Source organism: Protomyctophum parallelum, assembly GCF_964188405.1.
Source record: "Protomyctophum parallelum genome assembly, chromosome: 15".
In the NCBI taxonomy this organism is placed as follows: domain Eukaryota; kingdom Metazoa; phylum Chordata; class Actinopteri; order Myctophiformes; family Myctophidae; genus Protomyctophum; species Protomyctophum parallelum.
Window position 1 is genome coordinate 41,039,895 of NC_139710.1, and position 19,056 is coordinate 41,058,950.

The 19,056-nt window shown below is 44.9% G+C and overlaps 1 protein-coding gene across 1 annotated transcript in view; it reads right to left on the reverse strand.

Moving 5' to 3' along the window:
* Positions 1-4,482: 4,482 nt before the first annotated feature.
* Positions 4,483-19,056, reverse strand: part of LOC310871861 (nucleus accumbens-associated protein 2-like) — a gene marked incomplete at both ends in the record, with an annotated part of 17,580 nt that continues 3,006 nt past the window's right edge. The window contains 8 exons of the mRNA XM_083783498.1: positions 4,483-4,942; positions 6,567-6,909; positions 9,813-9,910; positions 11,482-11,587; positions 11,850-12,026; positions 13,317-13,597; positions 16,588-16,787; positions 17,552-17,773. Coding sequence (XP_083639624.1) covers positions 4,483-4,942; positions 6,567-6,909; positions 9,813-9,910; positions 11,482-11,587; positions 11,850-12,026; positions 13,317-13,597; positions 16,588-16,787; positions 17,552-17,773 — 1,887 coding nt within the window. The remainder of the gene's footprint in view (positions 4,943-6,566; positions 6,910-9,812; positions 9,911-11,481; positions 11,588-11,849; positions 12,027-13,316; positions 13,598-16,587; positions 16,788-17,551; positions 17,774-19,056) is intronic.

Sequence of the window (19,056 nt, forward strand, 5' to 3'; positions counted from 1 at the left end):
ATTTTACACAAAAAACTGTTTTTGTCGGTCAAAGTAAAATTTCGACACATCATGTAAAATGACTTATTAAGTCTTTGCTACTCAAATTATACTGAATGACCTTTAACTTGCATGTACATACTCATTTAACAGAAGTCTCTCTCCCCATTTCCTGTCAGCCTACTGTCTGTCCCTCCATAAAAAATATAAAATAAAGGAGAAAGCCACAAAATAAAGAAGACAGCTGGTTTGCACAAACAAAATAAACTAAACAAATAACCAGTGTTGGCAAGTAACTTAAGTAATATACTACTTTCAGTAATATTATTACTTTTTTCCAGTAATATGTAACTCAACTAGTTACTTTCACATTTTGAGTAATAATATTACATTTACTTTTTTCCAAAAGTATTATTATTACTATTTTCACGAGCCTTGGTGGAACTGTGGGTTTGATGTTGCACACATGCTTAAAATAGCTCTTATTTGCGCCGCCCTCGTTGAAAACAATGTATTTCCAACTCCAGCTTGTCCCTCTCCATCCAGTCTGCATGAACAGCGCTCGAGTGCTCGGTTTCCGCCCCCTCAATATCATAACTCTTCTATTGGATGGCTCTGGGGGCGACCTTGCTTCTCGCCCTCAGGGTGTCTTAATAGCTGTAGTATTTAATTTTGTTCATTAGCAGGACTTTGGGTGCGTTTGGAAATGCGCACCGGGAGTGCACTCGCCAATTAGTTTGCATTGCACAGTGCGCTATTTCCAAACGCGCCCCTTAGTGTTTTAACTACAAATATGTTTACATTCTCAAAGTGGTGAAGGTAAAATATTACCAAATACCAAGAAGTATCTAGGCTACCTTCTGAAGAAACTGTTAGAAACCCACTTCCCACTTCCGACCAGGAGATGGCAGCAGCAACACACCCAAACCATATTCAGGGCTATTCAGCGGGTCTTTTCAGGCCAAGAACCCAGTTAGTTACAGAGACTCCCACTGCACTGCTATTGTATACATTAATATAGGCTCTATGCAAACACGCTACATACTAATTCCTACACGGGTTGTGCTTATAACCACGCCCCCGGGCAAGTTAAGTTTACTGAGGTTAAGGTTAGGGTTAGGTTTAGGTATAGTTTTACTGAGGTTAGGTTTAGGTATAGTTATACTGAGGTTAGGTTTAGGTATAGTTTTACTGAGGTTAGGTTTAGGTATAGTTTTACTGAGGTTAGGTTTAGGTATAGTTTTACTGAGGTTAGGTTTAGATAGTTTTACTGAGGTTAGGTTTAGGTATAGTTTACTGAGGTTAGGTTTAGGTATAGTTTTACTGAGGTTAGGTTTAGGTATAGTTTTACTGAGGTTAGGTTTAGGTATAGTTATACTGAGGTTATGTTTAGGTATAGTTTTACTGAGGTTAGGTTTAGGTATAGTTTTACTGAGGTTAGGTTTAGGTATAGTTATACTGAGGTTAGGTTTAGGTATAGTTATACTGAGGTTAGGTTTAGGTATAGTTATACTGAGGTTAGGTTTAGGTATAGTTTTACTGAAGTTAGGTTTAGGTATAGTTATACTGAGGTTAGGTTTAGGTATCGTTTTACTGAGGTTAGGTTTAGGTATAGTTTACTGAGGTTAGGTTTAGGTATAGTTATAGGCCTACTGAGATTAGGTTTAGGTATAGTTTTACTGAGGTTAGGTTTAGGTATAGTTATACTGAGGTTAGGTTTAGGTATAGTTTTACTGAGGTTAGGTTTAGGTATAGTTATACTGAGGTTAGGTTTAGGTATAGTTATACTGAGGTTAGGTTTAGGTATAGTTTTACTGAGGTTAGGTTTAGGTATAGTTTACTGAGGTTAGGTTTAGGTAGTTATACTGAGGTTAGGTTTAGGTATAGTTATACTGAGGTTAGGTTTAGGTATAGTTATACTGAGGTTAGGTTTAGGTATAGTTATACTGTGGTTAGGTTTAGGTATAGTTATACTGAGGTTAGGTTTAGGTATAGTTATACTGAGGTTAGGTTTAGGTATAGTTATACTGAGGTTAGGTTTAGGTATAGTTTTACTGAGGTTAGGTTTAGGTATAGTTATACTGAGGTTAGGTTTAGGTATACTGTAGTTATACTGAGGTTAAGAATACCACCAGCTGATTGCTGATTGTTGGTGGTGTTCTGCCCCTCCCCCTCATCAAACAAAAATGTTTGGTCGAACCATGTGACTCCCATTGGAAAAGCATTGTGGTGGCCCCAAAAACAAAACAAAAAAAATGACCAAATATTTTCTTGATTGGTGTTTGGTACGTGTGAATGAGGCCTCAGTGTTAAACAAATTGAGCCCCCATGTGTAAATGGCAAAAATGCAGGGAAAATTAATGAGAGCCCCAAATCCATCTGGCCACCATCAAAAACCTGTTAAGGCACAATAAGGCAAAATCACTTCATTCTGTCTTCAGTAGCATGTGACGTGTCAAACTAGGGGATTTTCATAATTCTGAATCCATTCCATTCCAAGCATTAGTTTTGCACAATGGATGGCTTGCAATGGATTCAGAATCAGTCGTTCTTCGATTTTTCAAAAGATATTTTTCAATAGCTAAAGCATAACATGATGCCAACACCAAAATGGGTTCCCGTTCAGAATGGGTGAATAAACCCTCCTAGACGACGAATCCATTGAGAAACGGACCTCTGCTCTCCGCCGTCAGGGAACTGACGTTAAACATCTACTGGAGCGGTGAGCCGCGGGCGGCCCCGCCGCACTCCGGAGTCATTTTCCTTAACCCATTCTGACCTGAGATCAGATTCTATGAATCTCTTCTACATCCTGACAGTTTACCCATTCTGACCTGAGATCAGATTCTATAAATGTCTTCTACATCCTGACAGTTTACCATTCTGACCTGAGATCAGATTCTAAAAATGTCTTCTACATCCTGACAGTTTTCTGAAAAAAGCCTATGTTTCTATGTCAGTCGTTCTTCGATTTTTCAAAAAATAGCAGACCTACAAGCTCGTAGCGCGCCACTCGGTGGCGCGCTATGAGCTTGTAGATCTGCTATTTTTCAATAGCTAAAGCATAGCATAATGCTAACACCAAAAGGGGTTCCCGCCCCAGAATGGGTTTAATTGATGTTGTTTAGACAGATGGTATACAGTAGGTTGATTGCTTATACCTGGTGTCCTGGTAAAACAGTAATAACTAAAAATGCACTCTGTCAACGAGGTGCCAACTTGCGCGTTGCACACAAGTAGGCCGTACATGGCCTACTTGTGCGCAAGCAGAGCGCGCAAGTACTAATATATATATATACCTACCTTGAAACATACCTTAGTTACGCGACCGTCAACAGCCAATAAGGGATCACTATTCCTACCGACATACATACATACATACATACATGCGGTTCGCCCTTCACTGGTAACCCTATTTTGGACTTATTTTTAAATATATGAAGGTATTGCGGGAAGGGATTTTTACAAAAAAGCCCCCCTTTTAAAATACATACACACATACATATATACATACATTTTAGAAGTTGAAGCAGTTTTTAAGGACCCACTTTTAGGCCAGTGCACCAGAGCAAGCTTTTGCCTTTTTTTAAACCCTACCCATTTTAACCAAATACATAGGCTACATACATACATACATACATACAAGTACATTACCTTTTACCCATCCAACATTGAAACATATCATAATCATACGTCACCATCAACAGCCAATTATAACCACTCTTTTTATCCAGCCTACCACAGTACTTACGCGCTCTGCTCTGGTAACAAAGTAATAACAAGAACAACCCACTCAAAAAGACATGGTGATTATTAAGAAGCTTTTTTATTATTGTTTTATAATAATTATTAATATTATTATAATAATTATTAATAATATACGTTTGTATTCATTAACAGCATCACCAGGCCCATAGGCTGGATGACATGCAGTGCCTAGCAGACAGACAGGCAGACAGACAGACAGACGGACGGACGGACGGACGGACGGACGGACGGACGGACGGACGGACGGACGGACGGACGGACGGACGGACGGACGGACGGACGGACGGACGGACGGACGGACGGACGGACGGACGGACGGACGGACGGACGGACGGACGGACAGACAGACAGACAGACAGACAGACAGACAGACAGACAGACAGACAGACAGACAGACAGACAGACAGACAGACAGACAGACAGAGGCTAGAGTCCGACAAGTATACCCGCTTCGAACGTTATCAACCTGTAATCACCAATATCTTCTTATCAAGACCATTCAATGCATCCAGGATGGCCATTTCCAGTGCCGTCGCTATACCTACACGGAGTATACGCGCAATACGCACTGCGAGTAGGGCAACGCTCCGTGGGGGGCAACGCTCCGAGGGGGACAACGCTCCGAGGGGGGGCAACGCTCCGAGGGGGGGCAACGCTCCGAGGGGGGTAACGCTCCGTGGGGGGCAACACTCCGAGGGGGGGCAACGCTCCGAGGGGGGTAACGCTCCGAGGGGGCTAACGCTCCGAGGGGGGGCAACGCTCCGTGGGGGGCAACGCTCCGAGGGGGGCAACACTCCGAGGGGGGGCAATGCTCCGAGGGGGGGCAACGCTCCGAGGGGGGGGCAACGCTCCGAGGGGGGGGCAACGCTCCGAGGGGGGCAACGCGTCGAACGCGCCGAGGGGGGCAACACGCAGAGGGGGGCAACGCTCCGAGGGGGGCAACGCTCCGAGGGGGGCAATGCGTCGAGGGGGGCAACGCGTTGAGGGGGGCAACGCGTCGAGGGGGGCAATGCGCAGAGGGGGGCAACGCTCCGAGGGGGGCAACGCTCCGAGGGGGGCAATGCGTCGAGGGGGGCAACGCGTTGAGGGGGGCAACGCGTCGAGGGGGGCAATGCGCAGAGGGGGGCAACGCGTCGAGGGGGGCAACGCGCCCAGGGGGGCAACAAAATGTGCCAAAAAAGTGCCAAGCCGGAACCTCACAATAACACATTTTCTCCGCAATAACGAGCGTCCTCACAAACAGCAAAAGTAGCCGATTTGCATGAGAAAACGCATAGAGGGGGCAGCACTAAATCCAAGTATAGGGCAACCCCAGTGGTCAGCTACGTCCCTGGACATTTCCACATCACATACTGAACACCGCCGGTAGAGGACGCTAGGATCTGTGGAAGTGACACTACTGCCACGAAAGCAAAAACACCATCGTGAAACTGACTTACGTGGCGGGTTAAAACTGATATGAGGTTAGGGGACTGACGTGGCCGGTTGAAACTGATATGAGGTTAGGGGACTGACGTGGCCGGTTAAAACTGATATGAGGTTAGGGGACTTACGTGGCCGGTTAAGACTGATATGAGGTTAGGGGACTTACGTGGCCGGTTAAGACTGATATGAGGTTAGGGGACTGACGTGGCCGGTTAAAACTGATATGAGGTTAGGGGACTTACGTGGCCAGTTAAAACTGATATGAGGTTAGGGGACTTACGTGGCCGGTTAAAACTGAGATGAGGTTAGGGGACTTACGTGGCCGGTTAAAACTGATATGAGGTTAGGGGACTGATGTGGCCGGTTAAAACTGATATGAGGTTAGGGGACTGATGTGGCCGGTTAAGACCGATATGAGGTTAGGGGACTGACGTGGCCGGTTAAAACTGATATGAGGTTAGGGGACTTACATGTTTGGAGAAATAGCGAAAATGTTTGGAAAATGTTCAATACATGATTATAATCAACTCTGTGCTCGGCTCAGTGGATGATGGGAAATTTAGATTATACCAAAATCTGAATGAATTAAAAAAAGGTCAAATATTGATATGCAATTTAACATGCAATTAATTTTGATTAATGAATTACAAAGGTCAGAGTTCACAGCCCTAATTCGGTCGGTGCGTTTCAGATCAACGGGACTAAAAGGTGAAAGAAGAGGAGCGATCCGAGCGATCCTCAAAAACGAAAAATCGGCGGGTGTATCTTCATCTATCATCAGGGATCTTCATTCATCGTCCTTGATGCGCTAACGTGCTAACACGCTAACGCACTAACGTCCGTAAAATCATCAGGGAACTTCATTCTTCGTCCTTGATGCGCTAACGTGCTAACGCGCTAACGCACGTAAAATCATCAGGGAACTTCATTCTTCGTCCTTGATGCGCTAACGTGCGAACTCGCTAACACGCTAACGCACTAACGTCCGTACAATCATCAGGGAACTTCATTCTTCGTCCTTGATGCGCTAACGTCTCACTCTCTCTCTCTCTCTCTCTAGTACAGACACAGGTAGCTAGTGTGTTTATATACATACAGGTAGGCTGAGGCGATATTCAAGAAAGCTTTATTGGCTGTCCTCTAGAGGCTCCTCCCCCCTCTCCTCCGCGTCAGCCAATCCCCTGTGAGCGGCAGAGGAGGAGGAGGAGGAGGGGGGGTCGACGGGCTGGGGGGAGGGGTGCGAGGACGAGGACAGAGAGGAAGGGAGGGAGGGGGCGTGGTCTGTCGTCGGGGGCGGGTCGCCTCCTCCCCCCTCCTGTTCGTCGCCTCCCCCTCCCCCCCCTCCCCCCGCTGTGGGGGTGGTGGCGGCGGTGGTGGTGGCGCCCCCTCTGGACGAGGCGGCGAACTGCAGGTGAGGCAGGAGAGAACAGTTCATCTGGCTCTCGTAGAACTCCGAACTCTCAAACGACGGGGGAGGGGGAGGAGGCGGGGCCGGAGGCGGAGCTTCGCCCTGGCCTCCTCCTCCTGACCCCTGACCTCCTCCTCCTCCTCCTCTCTTTCCTCGGCGGGGGTGGTGGTGGGAGGAGCTGGGGGCGGGGCCGGGGAGGCCGTCGGGGAGCAGCGATTGGATCTTGGGGAGCCAGCGCTTTCGCACGCGGCGCGCGTTGGTGCACATGTCGGCCGCGATGACGTTCATCTCGCTCTCCTTGAAGTTGGGAGCGAAGTTCTGACAGTACACTGAAAAATATGGTTATTGTTATTAATATTAATAAAGTTACAATTTACAATTTACAATGTAGGCATTTAGCAGACGCTCTTAACCCATTCTGACCTGAGATCAGATTCATACGAGGTTTCCACTGGACACACACTGGTCTGATTAACCCATTCTGACCTGAGATCAGATTCTAAAAATGTCAGTCGTTCTTCGATTTTTCAATAGGTAAAGCACGACATGATGCTAATACCAAAATGGGTTCCCGTTCAGAATGGGTTAATCCAGAGCGACTTTAAGCAAGAACAAAAAAGCATGGGAATACATCACATAAAAGCATTTATCATGAAACATGCGTAAGCTAAGAAAGTAACAGTGGAATATCTATATAATGAGACTATACATATAAACTATACATATATACTACTATGCTATACATATGTACTATGGCGTGCTATGACTATATACAATGCAATTATAGTGCTGTCTACATAACATGCTATAAGTCTGTATCAGATGCTATCTAAGTCTGACAGTACACTGAGGGGGGGATATGGTTATTATTATTATTATTAAAGTTCTGACAGTACACTGAAAAATATTATTATTATTATTATTATTATTATTATTATTATTAATATTAATACAGTTCTGACAGTACACTGAAAAATATTATTATTATTATTATTATTATTAATATTAATACAGTTCTGACAGTACACTGAAAAATATTATTATTATTATTACTATTATTATTACTATTATTATTATTATTATTATTATTATTATTATTATTATTATTAATACAGTTCTGACAGTACACTGAAAAATATGGTTATTATTATTATTAATATTAATATTAATAAAGTTCTGACAGTACACTGAGGGGGGGATATGGTTATTATTAATATTATTAATATTAATATTAATAAAGTTCTGACAGTACACTGAGGGGGGGGATATGGTTATTATTAATATTATTAATATTAATATTAATAAAGTTCTGACAGTACACTGAGGGGGGATATGGTTATTATTAATATTATTAATATTAATATTAATAAAGTTCTGACAGTACACTGAGGGGGGATATGGTTATTATTAATATTATTAATATTAATAAAGTTCTGACAGTACACTGAGGGGGGGGGATATGGTTATTATTAATATTAATATTAATAAAGTTCTGACAGTACACTGAGGGGGGATATGGTTATTATTAATATTAATATTAATAAAGTTCCGACAGTACACTGAGGGGGGATATGGTTATTATTAATATTAATATTAATAAAGTTCTGACAGTACACTGAGGGGGGGATATGGTTATTATTAATATTATTAATATTAATAAAGTTCCGACAGTACACTGAGGGGGGATATGGTTATTATTAATATTATTAATATTAATATTAATAAAGTTCTGACAGTACACTGAGGGGGGGGGGTATGGTTATTATTAATATTATTAATATTAATATTAATAAAGTTCTGACAGTACACTGAGGGGGGGGATATGGTTATTATTAATATTATTAATATTAATATTAATAAAATTCTGACAGTACACTGAGGGGGGGGTATGGTTATTATTAATATTATTAATATTAATAAAGTTCTGACAGTACACTGAGGGGGGATATGGTTATTATTAATATTATTAATATTAATATTAATAAAGTTCTGACAGTACACTGAGGGGGGATATGGGTATTATTAATATTAATAAAGTTCTGACAGTACACTGAGGGGGGGATATGGTTATTATTAATATTATTAATATTAATATTGATAAAGTTCTGACAGTACACTGAGGGGGGATATGGTTATTATTAATATTATTAATATTAATAAAGTTCTGACGGTACACTGAGGGGGGGATATGGTTATTATTAATATTATTAATATTAATATTAATAAAGTTCTGACAGTACACTGAGGGGGGATATGGTTATTATTAATATTATTAATATTAATATTAATAAAGTTCTGACGGTACACTGAGGGGGGGGATATGGTTATTATTAATATTATTAATATTTATATTAATAAAGTTCTGACGGTACACTGAGGGGGGGATATGGTTATTATTAATATTAATAATATTAATATTAATAAAGTTCTGACGGTACACTGAGGGGGGGATATGGTTATTATTAATATTATTAATATTAATATTAATAAAGTTCTGACGGTACACTGAGGGGGGGGATATGGTTATTATTAATATTATTAATATTAATATTAATAAAGTTCTGACGGTACACTGAGGGGGGATATGGTTATTATTAATATTATTAATATTAATAAAGTTCTGACGGTACACTGAGGGGGGGATATGGTTATTATTAATATTATTAATATTAATATTAATAAAGTTCTGACGGTACACTGAGGGGGGGGATATGGTTATTATTAATATTAATATTAATAAAGTTCTGACAGTACATTGAGGAAGGAATGAAGAATATAGTTGCTATTATATTATAGTGTCCTTTTTATGCCCATATATGGAGATTTCTGTATGTCTCTCACATGTGTCCCTTTATTGCTAAAGTATTGTGGACGGCTGGCTTTTTTTTACAGAGTCCGTAGCGGTCGACAGTACTTGCGCGCTCTGCTTGCGCACCACTAGGCCATTTATGGCTACTCGTGCAATGCTCAGCCAATCACAGGGAGGAATAGCACACCTTCCAACCAATCACAGCGCGCAATACACGATTCCGTCCCCAATGGACACAATTATTATTAGTTAGATTTTCACTATTTCACTGAGTCTAGACTAGAAGGCCCTAATACACACACACATACAGTACATACAGACAGTATGTGTGTGTGTGTGTGCGTGCGTGCGTCCATGTGTGCGTGCGTGCGTCCGTGTGTGTGTGTGTGTGCGTGTGTGCGTGTGTGCGTGCGTGCGTCTTACATTTAACAGTGTTTAACACTCTGTTGTCCAGGGGTTTTCGACTCGGATCATTGGTCGACGAGCGGATCCCCGTCCCACAGCTATTGGCCAGTGTGTTTCTATGGAAAACAATAACAGGCCAATCAGCAGCATGTATAAACATATACATATATATATACCTTGTTGTATCTCTGGGCCAATCAGCAGTATGTATACACAGATATACCTCGTTGTATCTCTGGGCCAATCAGCAGCACGTATACACAGATATACCTCGTTGTATCTCTGGGCCAATCAGCAGCATGTATACACAGATATACCTCGTTGTATCTCTGGGCCAATCAGCAGCATGTATACACAGATATACCTTGTTGTATCTCTGGGCCAATCAGCAGCGTGTATACACAGTAAGCTGGTTCTAGCATTAACTAAACTAAGACGAAAAATGTTTGTCGACTACCTTTTTTTCCACTGACGAGAACTAAATGGAAACTAAATTAGAACTGAGATATGATGACTAAAACTAAGACTAAATATAATTATTGACAATTCTGTCAACAAATAGAAACTAGACTAAAATGTCAGGAAGGGACTATAGTGGACAAGAGATCCAGTATAAGTCATTTTACACTTGGTTGCATGCTGAAATTACGACGGCATCAAGGCCCGCCAAAACACATTTTAGTCGACTAAATCAACTGTAGATTCAGTCGACTAAAATCTTATGCCATTTAGTCGACTAAAACTAGAGGTGGACCCTCTTGTAAACAAGTGTAATGCTTTATGGTGTCGTCCACTCACCGTGAACAGGTTTTTGTATTAAGCTGTGCCTGAGAAGTGTAGCCTACTGTAGTTCTGCAAAACTGTTAATAAATACTTCATATTTAATCCAGAGCGATTTACAATAAGCAAGAACGTACATCACACATACATAAGTAATCTTAAAGGGATAGTTCAGATTTTTTGAACTTAAGTTGTATGAAATACTTGCCATTAATATAGTGGTTGCAACTGTATTAATTGATTGCCCCGAGTCCCGTGGTGGGAGTTCTGCTCTGGTTTTGGTGAAATATCAAGTAGTTCCAGTCATTTTGTGGGGGGTACTGGGGCCATGCAGTAAAAGTAAATTAATCCACAAAACTAACGTAATTTGAATTGTTGACCTATTTGTAAAAGATTAGTGCAACTTTCGTTAATTTTTTACCCCTCTATCACACGGAACTATGTTTTTTGTGTCCAAAACATAGTTCCATGTGATAGAGGGGTCAAAGTTGAACGAAAGTTGCACTAATATTTTAGAAATAGGTCAACAATACAAATGACATTGGATTAATTTACTTTTACGCGTGGCCCCCAGTACCCCCCACAATATGACCGGAACTACTTAATATTGACCAAAACCAGAGCAGAACTCCCACCACGGGACTCGGGCAATCAATTAATACATGTAACCACTATATTAATGGCAAGTATTTCATACAACTTAAGTTAAAAAAATCTGAACTATCCCTTTAAGATGTTAATAACTTAACATCCGTCTAACACTGGAATGTCTGTACAATGAAACTATGTGTATACACTATAGAGTGCTATATGTCTACATGAAATGCTACCTAAACATGCACATATGCACACACACACATGCGCACACGTGCCGCACGCACACTCACACACCAGTAGAATGACCCACCTGTCGAAGAACGTGGCCAGTAGTCGTCTCAGTAACACTTTGTGTTTGACCCCGGCACACAGGTGACAGTTCATCAGCTGACCTCTGGTCATGTACACGCCAGAGCCTGCATGCACGCACACACACACACACACGCACGCATGCGCACGCACACGCACACACACAGACACACACACACGAGGCAGTTCATCAGCTGAACTCGGGGTCATGTACACACCAGAGCCTGCACACCTTGAACCTTGAACCTTGGGTCTCTAAGCTACCTGCCACCAGCTCCACCTTCTCGCCGAGGTCTCCCGCCGTGTAGAGGTCAAAGGTCAGGGTCGGGTCAGAGGTTAAAGGTCAGGGTTAGGGTCTCTGTAACCTACCTGCCACCAGCTCCACCTTCTCCCCGGGGTCGCCCTCCGTGTACAGCGTGGGGTGACAGCGGTATCCGATCTGACTGATCAGGCTGGCCGGCAGCGCCATGGTGTCTCGACCAATCAGCACGCACGGGCGCCGCTCGTTAGCCAACGGGAGAGGGAGCATCTCCATCTTCTCTTGGACTGGGGGGGGGGAGGGGAGGGGGGAGGGGGGAGAGCAGCGGTGAATCTGAGTCTGTACTAACCAATTTGTCCATCTAGACCTGTCTGTCTGTGTCCCACATGGAGATCTCTGTATATAACTGACATATTAACTATAAATAAATGCATTTGAAATTAAATTAAAAAATTGCTGATCTATAAGCTCAAAACGTGTCACAGTGCGACGCGTTTTGAGCTTGTAGATCAGCTATCTTTGCTACAACAGTTAATGTGGCCCAGCTGCAGTGAGTGTGGAACTATAGTTACTGTAGCGTTACTGTAGCGTTACCGTAGTCTTACTGTACGCGTTGCCATAGACTTACTGTACGCGTTACCGTAAGACTTACTGTACGCGTTGCCGTAGACTTACTGTACGCGTTGCCGTAGACTTACTGTAGGCGTTGCCGTAGACTTACTGTAGGCGTTGCCGTAGACTTACTGTAGGCATTACCGTAGACTTACTGTAGGCATTGCCGTAGACTTACTGTAGGCGTTGCCGTAGACTTACTGTAGGCGTTGCCGTAGACTTACTGTAGGCATTACCGTAGACTTACTGTAGGCGTTGCTGTAGACTTACTGTAGGCATTACCGTAGACTTACTGTAGGCGTTGCCGTAGACTTACTGTAGGCGTTGCCGTAGACTTACTGTAGGCATTACCGTAGACTTACTGTAGGCGTTGCCGTAGACTTACTGTAGGCATTACCGTAGACTTACTGTAGGCGTTGCCGTAGACTTACTGTAGGCGTTGCCGTAGACTTACTGTAACCGTAGACTTACTGTAGGCGTTGCCGTAGACTTACTGTAGGCGTTGCCGTAGACTAACTGTAGGCATTACCGTAGACTTACTGTAGGCGTTGCCGTAGACTTACTGTAGGCGTTGCTGTAGACTTACTGTAACCGTAGACTTACTGTAGGCGTTGCCGTAGACTTACTGTAGGCGTTGCCGTAGACTTACTGTAGGCATTAGCATAGACTTACTGTAGGCGTTGCCGTAGACTTACTGTAGGCATTAGCGTAGACTTACTGTAGGCGTTGCCGTAGACTTACTGTAGGCGTTGCCGTAGACTTACTGTAGGCGTTACCGTAGACTTACTGTAGGCGTTGCCGTAGACTTACTGTAGGCGTTGCCGTAGACTTACTGTAGGCATTACCGTAGACTTACTGTAGGCATTACCGTAGACTTACTGTAGGCGTTGCCCTAGACTTACTGTAGGCGTTGCCGTAGACTTACTGTAACCGTAGACTTACTGTAGGCGTTGCCGTAGACTTACTGTAGGCGTTGCCGTGGTGACCGTAGATCTGGCCGTAGATCCCGGCGGGCACCACCCCGGCGCTGCCGTAGTAATCCTCGTCCATCTCCTCCTCCGTGGGGGGGTGGGAGGCGGGGGAGTCCGTGGGCAGCGAGGAGCCCCCCGGGCTGGAGCGGCCGCCGCCGGCGCCCCCCCCGCTGGCCAGGAGGTAGGACTGCAGGCCGGGCACCACCGCGCCCACCACGCCCCCCGGACCCCCCAGGTAGCACAGGGCGCTGCCGCGCTGCAGCGCCGCCTCGCTCCTACAGGGGGAAGCAGAACGGCCACAGGGAAAGGTTTTCAGCATCACAGTCATTTGCATGACGTCATACATTAACCCATTCTGACCTGAGATCAGAATCATCAGATTCTAACTCACAGAAGAATGGTGGTTCTTTAACGCATTTTGACCTGAGATCAGATTAAAAAAATGTCTTAAATCCTGACAGTTTAAAAAAATAGCAGACCTATGAGCTCGTAGCTTGTAGATCTGCTATTTTTAAATAGCTAAAGCATAACGTCATAACACCAAAATGGGATCCCGCCCAAAATGGGTTAAAGGACCACTTCACCACTTTTCAACCTATCTTCATATAAATAGGTCCTCACTAATAATAATGATAAAATGGCACGATTTTTTTCTACTCAGTCTGTGTCTCATAGGAGGGCTGTGGGCAGTTTAGAAAAACCATCTTCCAGTGACATCATCATTAGGCAGATTTTGCTTTTTAAACCATTTTTTTTTACAAAAATGTTTAGATTTTCACGATGGCTTCCATTTTCGTATTGCAACTTTTCAGGACTAGAAAGCCTGCAGTTTCTATTAGCTTGTATTCCCCATCGATGATGTCACTGGAAGATGGTTTCTGAACTGCCCACAGCCCTCCTATGAGACACAGTAGAAAATAATTTTTTCATGATTATTTGTGAGGACCTACTATATGAAGATATTGAAAAGTGGTGAAGTGGTCCTTTAACACATTGAGTGCCACCTGGTGGATGAAAGTGGCGGTGCTTGGGGTGCCACGTGATGACAAGCAATTCCACTGTGACGCGCGTCACAGGGGGTTGCATCTTGGATGCTAAATTAGTAGCGTTAATATGATATAGCGAGCAAAAATTAGGCCAATCCTTGTTCTGGAAAATGTTCCAATCGCGATCACCGGAAAATCAGAAAAGACCTCTGAACATCGGTGATCGGTTCGACACCGCGGACAGCGCATTAGTTTCCGTGAAAAGAGTGTGTAACACATTCTGGATGGGAACCCCTTTTGGTGTTTTAAGCATTATAGGTCTGCTCTTTTAGAAAAATCGTGAAAATGAGGCACAAATCTTTGAATATATATTCTTTCACAGCGAATGTTTTAAACCAACAACATATTTGCAGATGGGGGTCGGTGGCCAAATATATAAAAAAGATTGGGGTCCTTGACATGAAAGATTGAGCACCACTGATACAGAAACATGAGGCATTTCGGTAAACTGTCAGGCTTTTTTTTTTAAATTTTGACGTCAAGCTAATGTAAAACAGAAGCTAATGTGGTTGGGTCTTGCAGAAACGGTGCGGGGGGGGGGGGGGGGCATAGCAACCTTGCATAGCAACCGGAGCGCGCTTCAAAAAAATGAAACACAGCGAGGCAACGTTTCCGTCACGGCGTTACCTCGGCTCCCTCTGCTGCCCCCATGTGGTCGGCAGGAGGAGGAGGAGGAGTATGTTATAGATAGATTCTTTATTTTTTATTTTTGTGTCATGCACCAAAGGCGCCCCGCCCACATGGACTTACAGGACACACCATATCATTGCTTCAATATTGCATTGTGTACAAGAAACAGGTTTGTTTTGTTGTTGTTGTTTGTTGTTTTGTAGAAGTTTTTTTCTTCTTTTTTTTTTACACAAACAAAACATTCTGCCTTTTTTCCCACGCTTTGCATAAAAAGTATGCTAAAGCAAAAATACCTTTCCTAAAACAAAATTCCAGTTTTTCATAGTCCTCTAACCAGAAAAAGTTAGCACAGATGGTTGTCATTTTACAAAATAATCTTAATTCTTCATATAATGGGCAGTAAAACAAACAAATAATTTAATTTTCAATTTCTTTCAAATCACACACTAGACACACTCTATCCTCCTCAGGAGTACCAATTAATCTACCCGTTTCTAAAGCTAATGGTAAGGTCCCAGAATGAATCTCCCCGTTTCTAAAGCTAATGGTAAGGTCCCATAATGAATCTACCCGTTTCTAAAGCTAATGGTAAGGTCCCAGAATGAATCTACCCGTTTCTAAAGCTAATGGTAAGGTCCCAGAATGAATCTCCCCGTTTCTAAAGCTAATGGTAAGGTCCCAGAATGAATCTACCCGTTTCTAAAGCTAATGGTAAGGTCCCAGAATGAATCTACCCGTTTCTAAAGCTAATGGTAAGGTCCCAGAATGAATCTACCCGTTTCTAAAGCTAATGGTAAGGTCCCAGAATGAATCTCCCCGTTTCTAAAGCTAATGGTAAGGTCCCAGAATGAATCTCCCCGTTTCTAAAGCTAATGGTAAGGTCCCAGAATGAATCTACCCGTTTCTAAAGCTAATGGTAAGGTCCCAGAATGAATCTCCCCGTTTCTAAAGCTAATGGTAAGGTCCCAGAATGAATCTACCCGTTTCTAAAGCTAATGGTAAGGTCCCAGAATGAATCTCCCCGTTTCTAAAGCTAATGGTAAGGTCCCAGAATGAATCTACCCGTTTCTAAAGCTAATGGTAAGGTCCCAGAATTAATCTACCCGTTTCTAAAGCTAATGGTAAGGTCCCAGAATGAATCTACCCGTTTCTAAAGCTAATGGTAAGGTCCCAGAATGAATCTACCCGTTTCTAAAGCTAATGGTAAGGTCCCAGAATGAATCTACCCGTTTCTAAAGCTAATGGTAAGGTCCCAGAATGAATCTACCCGTTTCTAAAGCTAATGGTAAGGTTTGGATATATTTTGTGTAACATAAGGTATACTTTAGCCAGGACGCTCTCACCTTGGCCTCGGCTCCCTCTGCTGCCCCCATGTGGTCGGCAGCAGGAGGAGGAGGAGGAGGAGGCGTTGTGTTATGCTCTCACCTTGGCCTCGGCTCCCTCTGCTGCCCCCATGTGGTCGGCAGGAGGAGGAGGAGGAGGAGGAGGCGTTGTGTTATGCTCTCACCTTGGCCTCGGCTCCCTCTGCTGCCCCCATGTGGTCGGCAGGAGGAGGAGGAGGAGGAGGAGGCGTTGTGTTATGCTCTCACCTGGCCTCCGCTCCCTCGGGGGGCGGTGGAGAGTCGTTCCTCTCCTGCTTGATGCGGCTGACGGCGAGCAGAAGCTCCTCTGGACTGAGGGGGGCGGGGCTTAGAGGGGCGGGGGCGTGGCGGTGCGAGGCCACCGAGGGGGAGGAGCCTCCGGCGTGGTGGCGAGGCTCGTACACGCCCAGCTCGTCTGTGGACGCCGTCTGCGATTGGACAAGGAAAAGCACCGCCGTGAGATTTAACCCATTCTGGGGGCGGGAACCCCTTTTGGTGTTTTTAAAGCACTAGCCCTTACCCGTTGTGAGATATTTGCCTCCCCTTGTGGCCGTGGGGGGTACTCATAGAGTATTAAAAGGATAGAGACTAAACTGGAGCGAAGCTCCGCCCCCTCCGCTATTCATGTCAGTGGAAGTTGCTCAGTGGCGTTTTGAAGCACCCGGAAGGCTGCCGGAAGGACCGTCTACTTCCGCATTTTTTCGCTGATTCAGCATTTGGGCACCAAATTTTGGTGTCCAAATGCGGAAGTGCAGCTGGGCTTTAACATTGGGCACTCGGTTGCACGGGGTTTCCTCGTCAAGAATCCACGGGTCCGCCTGCAGTCCTTCCTCTTACCACTAGGGCCCAGCGCTTCAACATTGGAGTGCCTAGCTGGCCCCTTGGGGGTACTGCGCCCGGTGCGTTTTTAATTCACTAATAAATTCATTAATAATCATGAATGTGTCAAATCAAAAAAAGGGCTTCGTTACACCCTCCATATTCATATGGTCAATGCCTGTGTGTGAGTGTGTGTGCGTGCGTGCGTGGCACGCGTGTGTCCCTTAGCTCACCTGATCCTGTGTGTGTGTGTGTGTGTGCGTGCACATGGGGGCGTTCCGAGGTCCTCTGTGTGTGTGCGTGCACATGGGTGTGTTGCGAGGTCCTGTCTGTGTGTGTGTGTGTGTGTGCGCGGCGTGTCCCCCGGGCCCACCTGAGAGTCGCAGCAGAGCGGCGAGGAGGAAGACGAGGAGGCCTTCATCATCATCAGCTCCATGCCGCGCTCCACGATGTTCTGGATCTGGAGGTATCCCGCCGTGTACATCAGGACCAGCTGCTCAGAGGCCGCCATGCTCAGACGCCCCGTGTAGCAGAACGACAGGATCTGCTGGAAGCACGCCGGCGTCACCGACGACGGCAGCTCAAACACCGCCACCTGGTGGGCGGGAGGGGAACAAGTACAGCTCAAACACCGCCACCTGGTGGGCGGGAGGGGAACAAGTACAGCTCAAACACCGCCACCTGGTGGGCAGGAGGGGAACAAGTACAGCTCAAACACCGCCACCTGGTGGGCGGGAGGAACAAGTACAGCTCAAACACCGCCACCTGGTGGGCGGGAGGAACAAGTACAGCTCAAACACCGCCACCTGGTGGGCGGGAGGGGAACAAGTACAGCTCAAACACCGCCACCTGGTGGGCAGGAGGGGAACAAGTACAGCTCAAACACCGCCACCTGGTGGGTGGGAGGAACAAGTACAGCTCAAACACCGCCACCTGGTGGGCGGGAGGAACAAGTACAGCTCAAACACCGCCACCTGGTGGGCAGGAGGGGAAACAAGTACAGCTCAAACACCGCCACCTGGTGGGCAGGAGGGGAAACAAGTACAGCTCAAACACCGCCACCTGGTGGGCGGGAGGGGAAACAAGTACAGCTCAAACACCGCCACCTGGTGGGTGGGAGGAACAAGTACAGCTCAAACACCGTCACCTGGTGGGTGGGAGGAACAAGTACAGCTCAAACACCGCCACCTGGTGGGCGGGAGGGGGAACAAGTCAGTGTTGTTTTCGTCGACTAAAACTAAGACGAAAAATGTTCGTCGACTACCTTTTTTCACTGACTAAAACTAAATAAAAACCAATCTATGATGACTAAAAAAAATAAAAAAATAGACTAAAATGTTGGAAGGGACTAGTGGACAAGAGATCCAGTTTTATGCGCTGCGACGCGTTGCGACGCGTTGCGAGATTGTAGATCTGCTATTTTCAGCATGCAACCAAAGTGTAAAATATGTCATTACAACGACATCAAGGCCTGTCAAAACACATTTTAGTCGACTAAATCAACTGTAGATTTAGTCGACTGCCAAAAACAACACTGGAACAAGTACAGCTCAAACGCCGCCACCTGGTGGGCGGGAGGGGAACGAGTACAGCTCAAACACCGCCACCTGGTGGGCAGGAAGGGAACAAGTCAGTGTTGTTTTCGTCGACTAAAACTAAGACGAAAAATGTCCGTCGACAACCTTTTTACAGCTCAAACACCGCCACCTGGTGGGCAGGAGGGGGGGAACAAGTACAGCTCAAACACCGCCACCTGGTGGGCGGGAGGAACAAATACTTCAGTGATGCTTGCGGAACTCGACTTCGTCTCGTTCCTGACTGCATCACTGTCGTGGCAATAATCACGTTAAACAACACCCTCTCGTGTAATATTGCTTA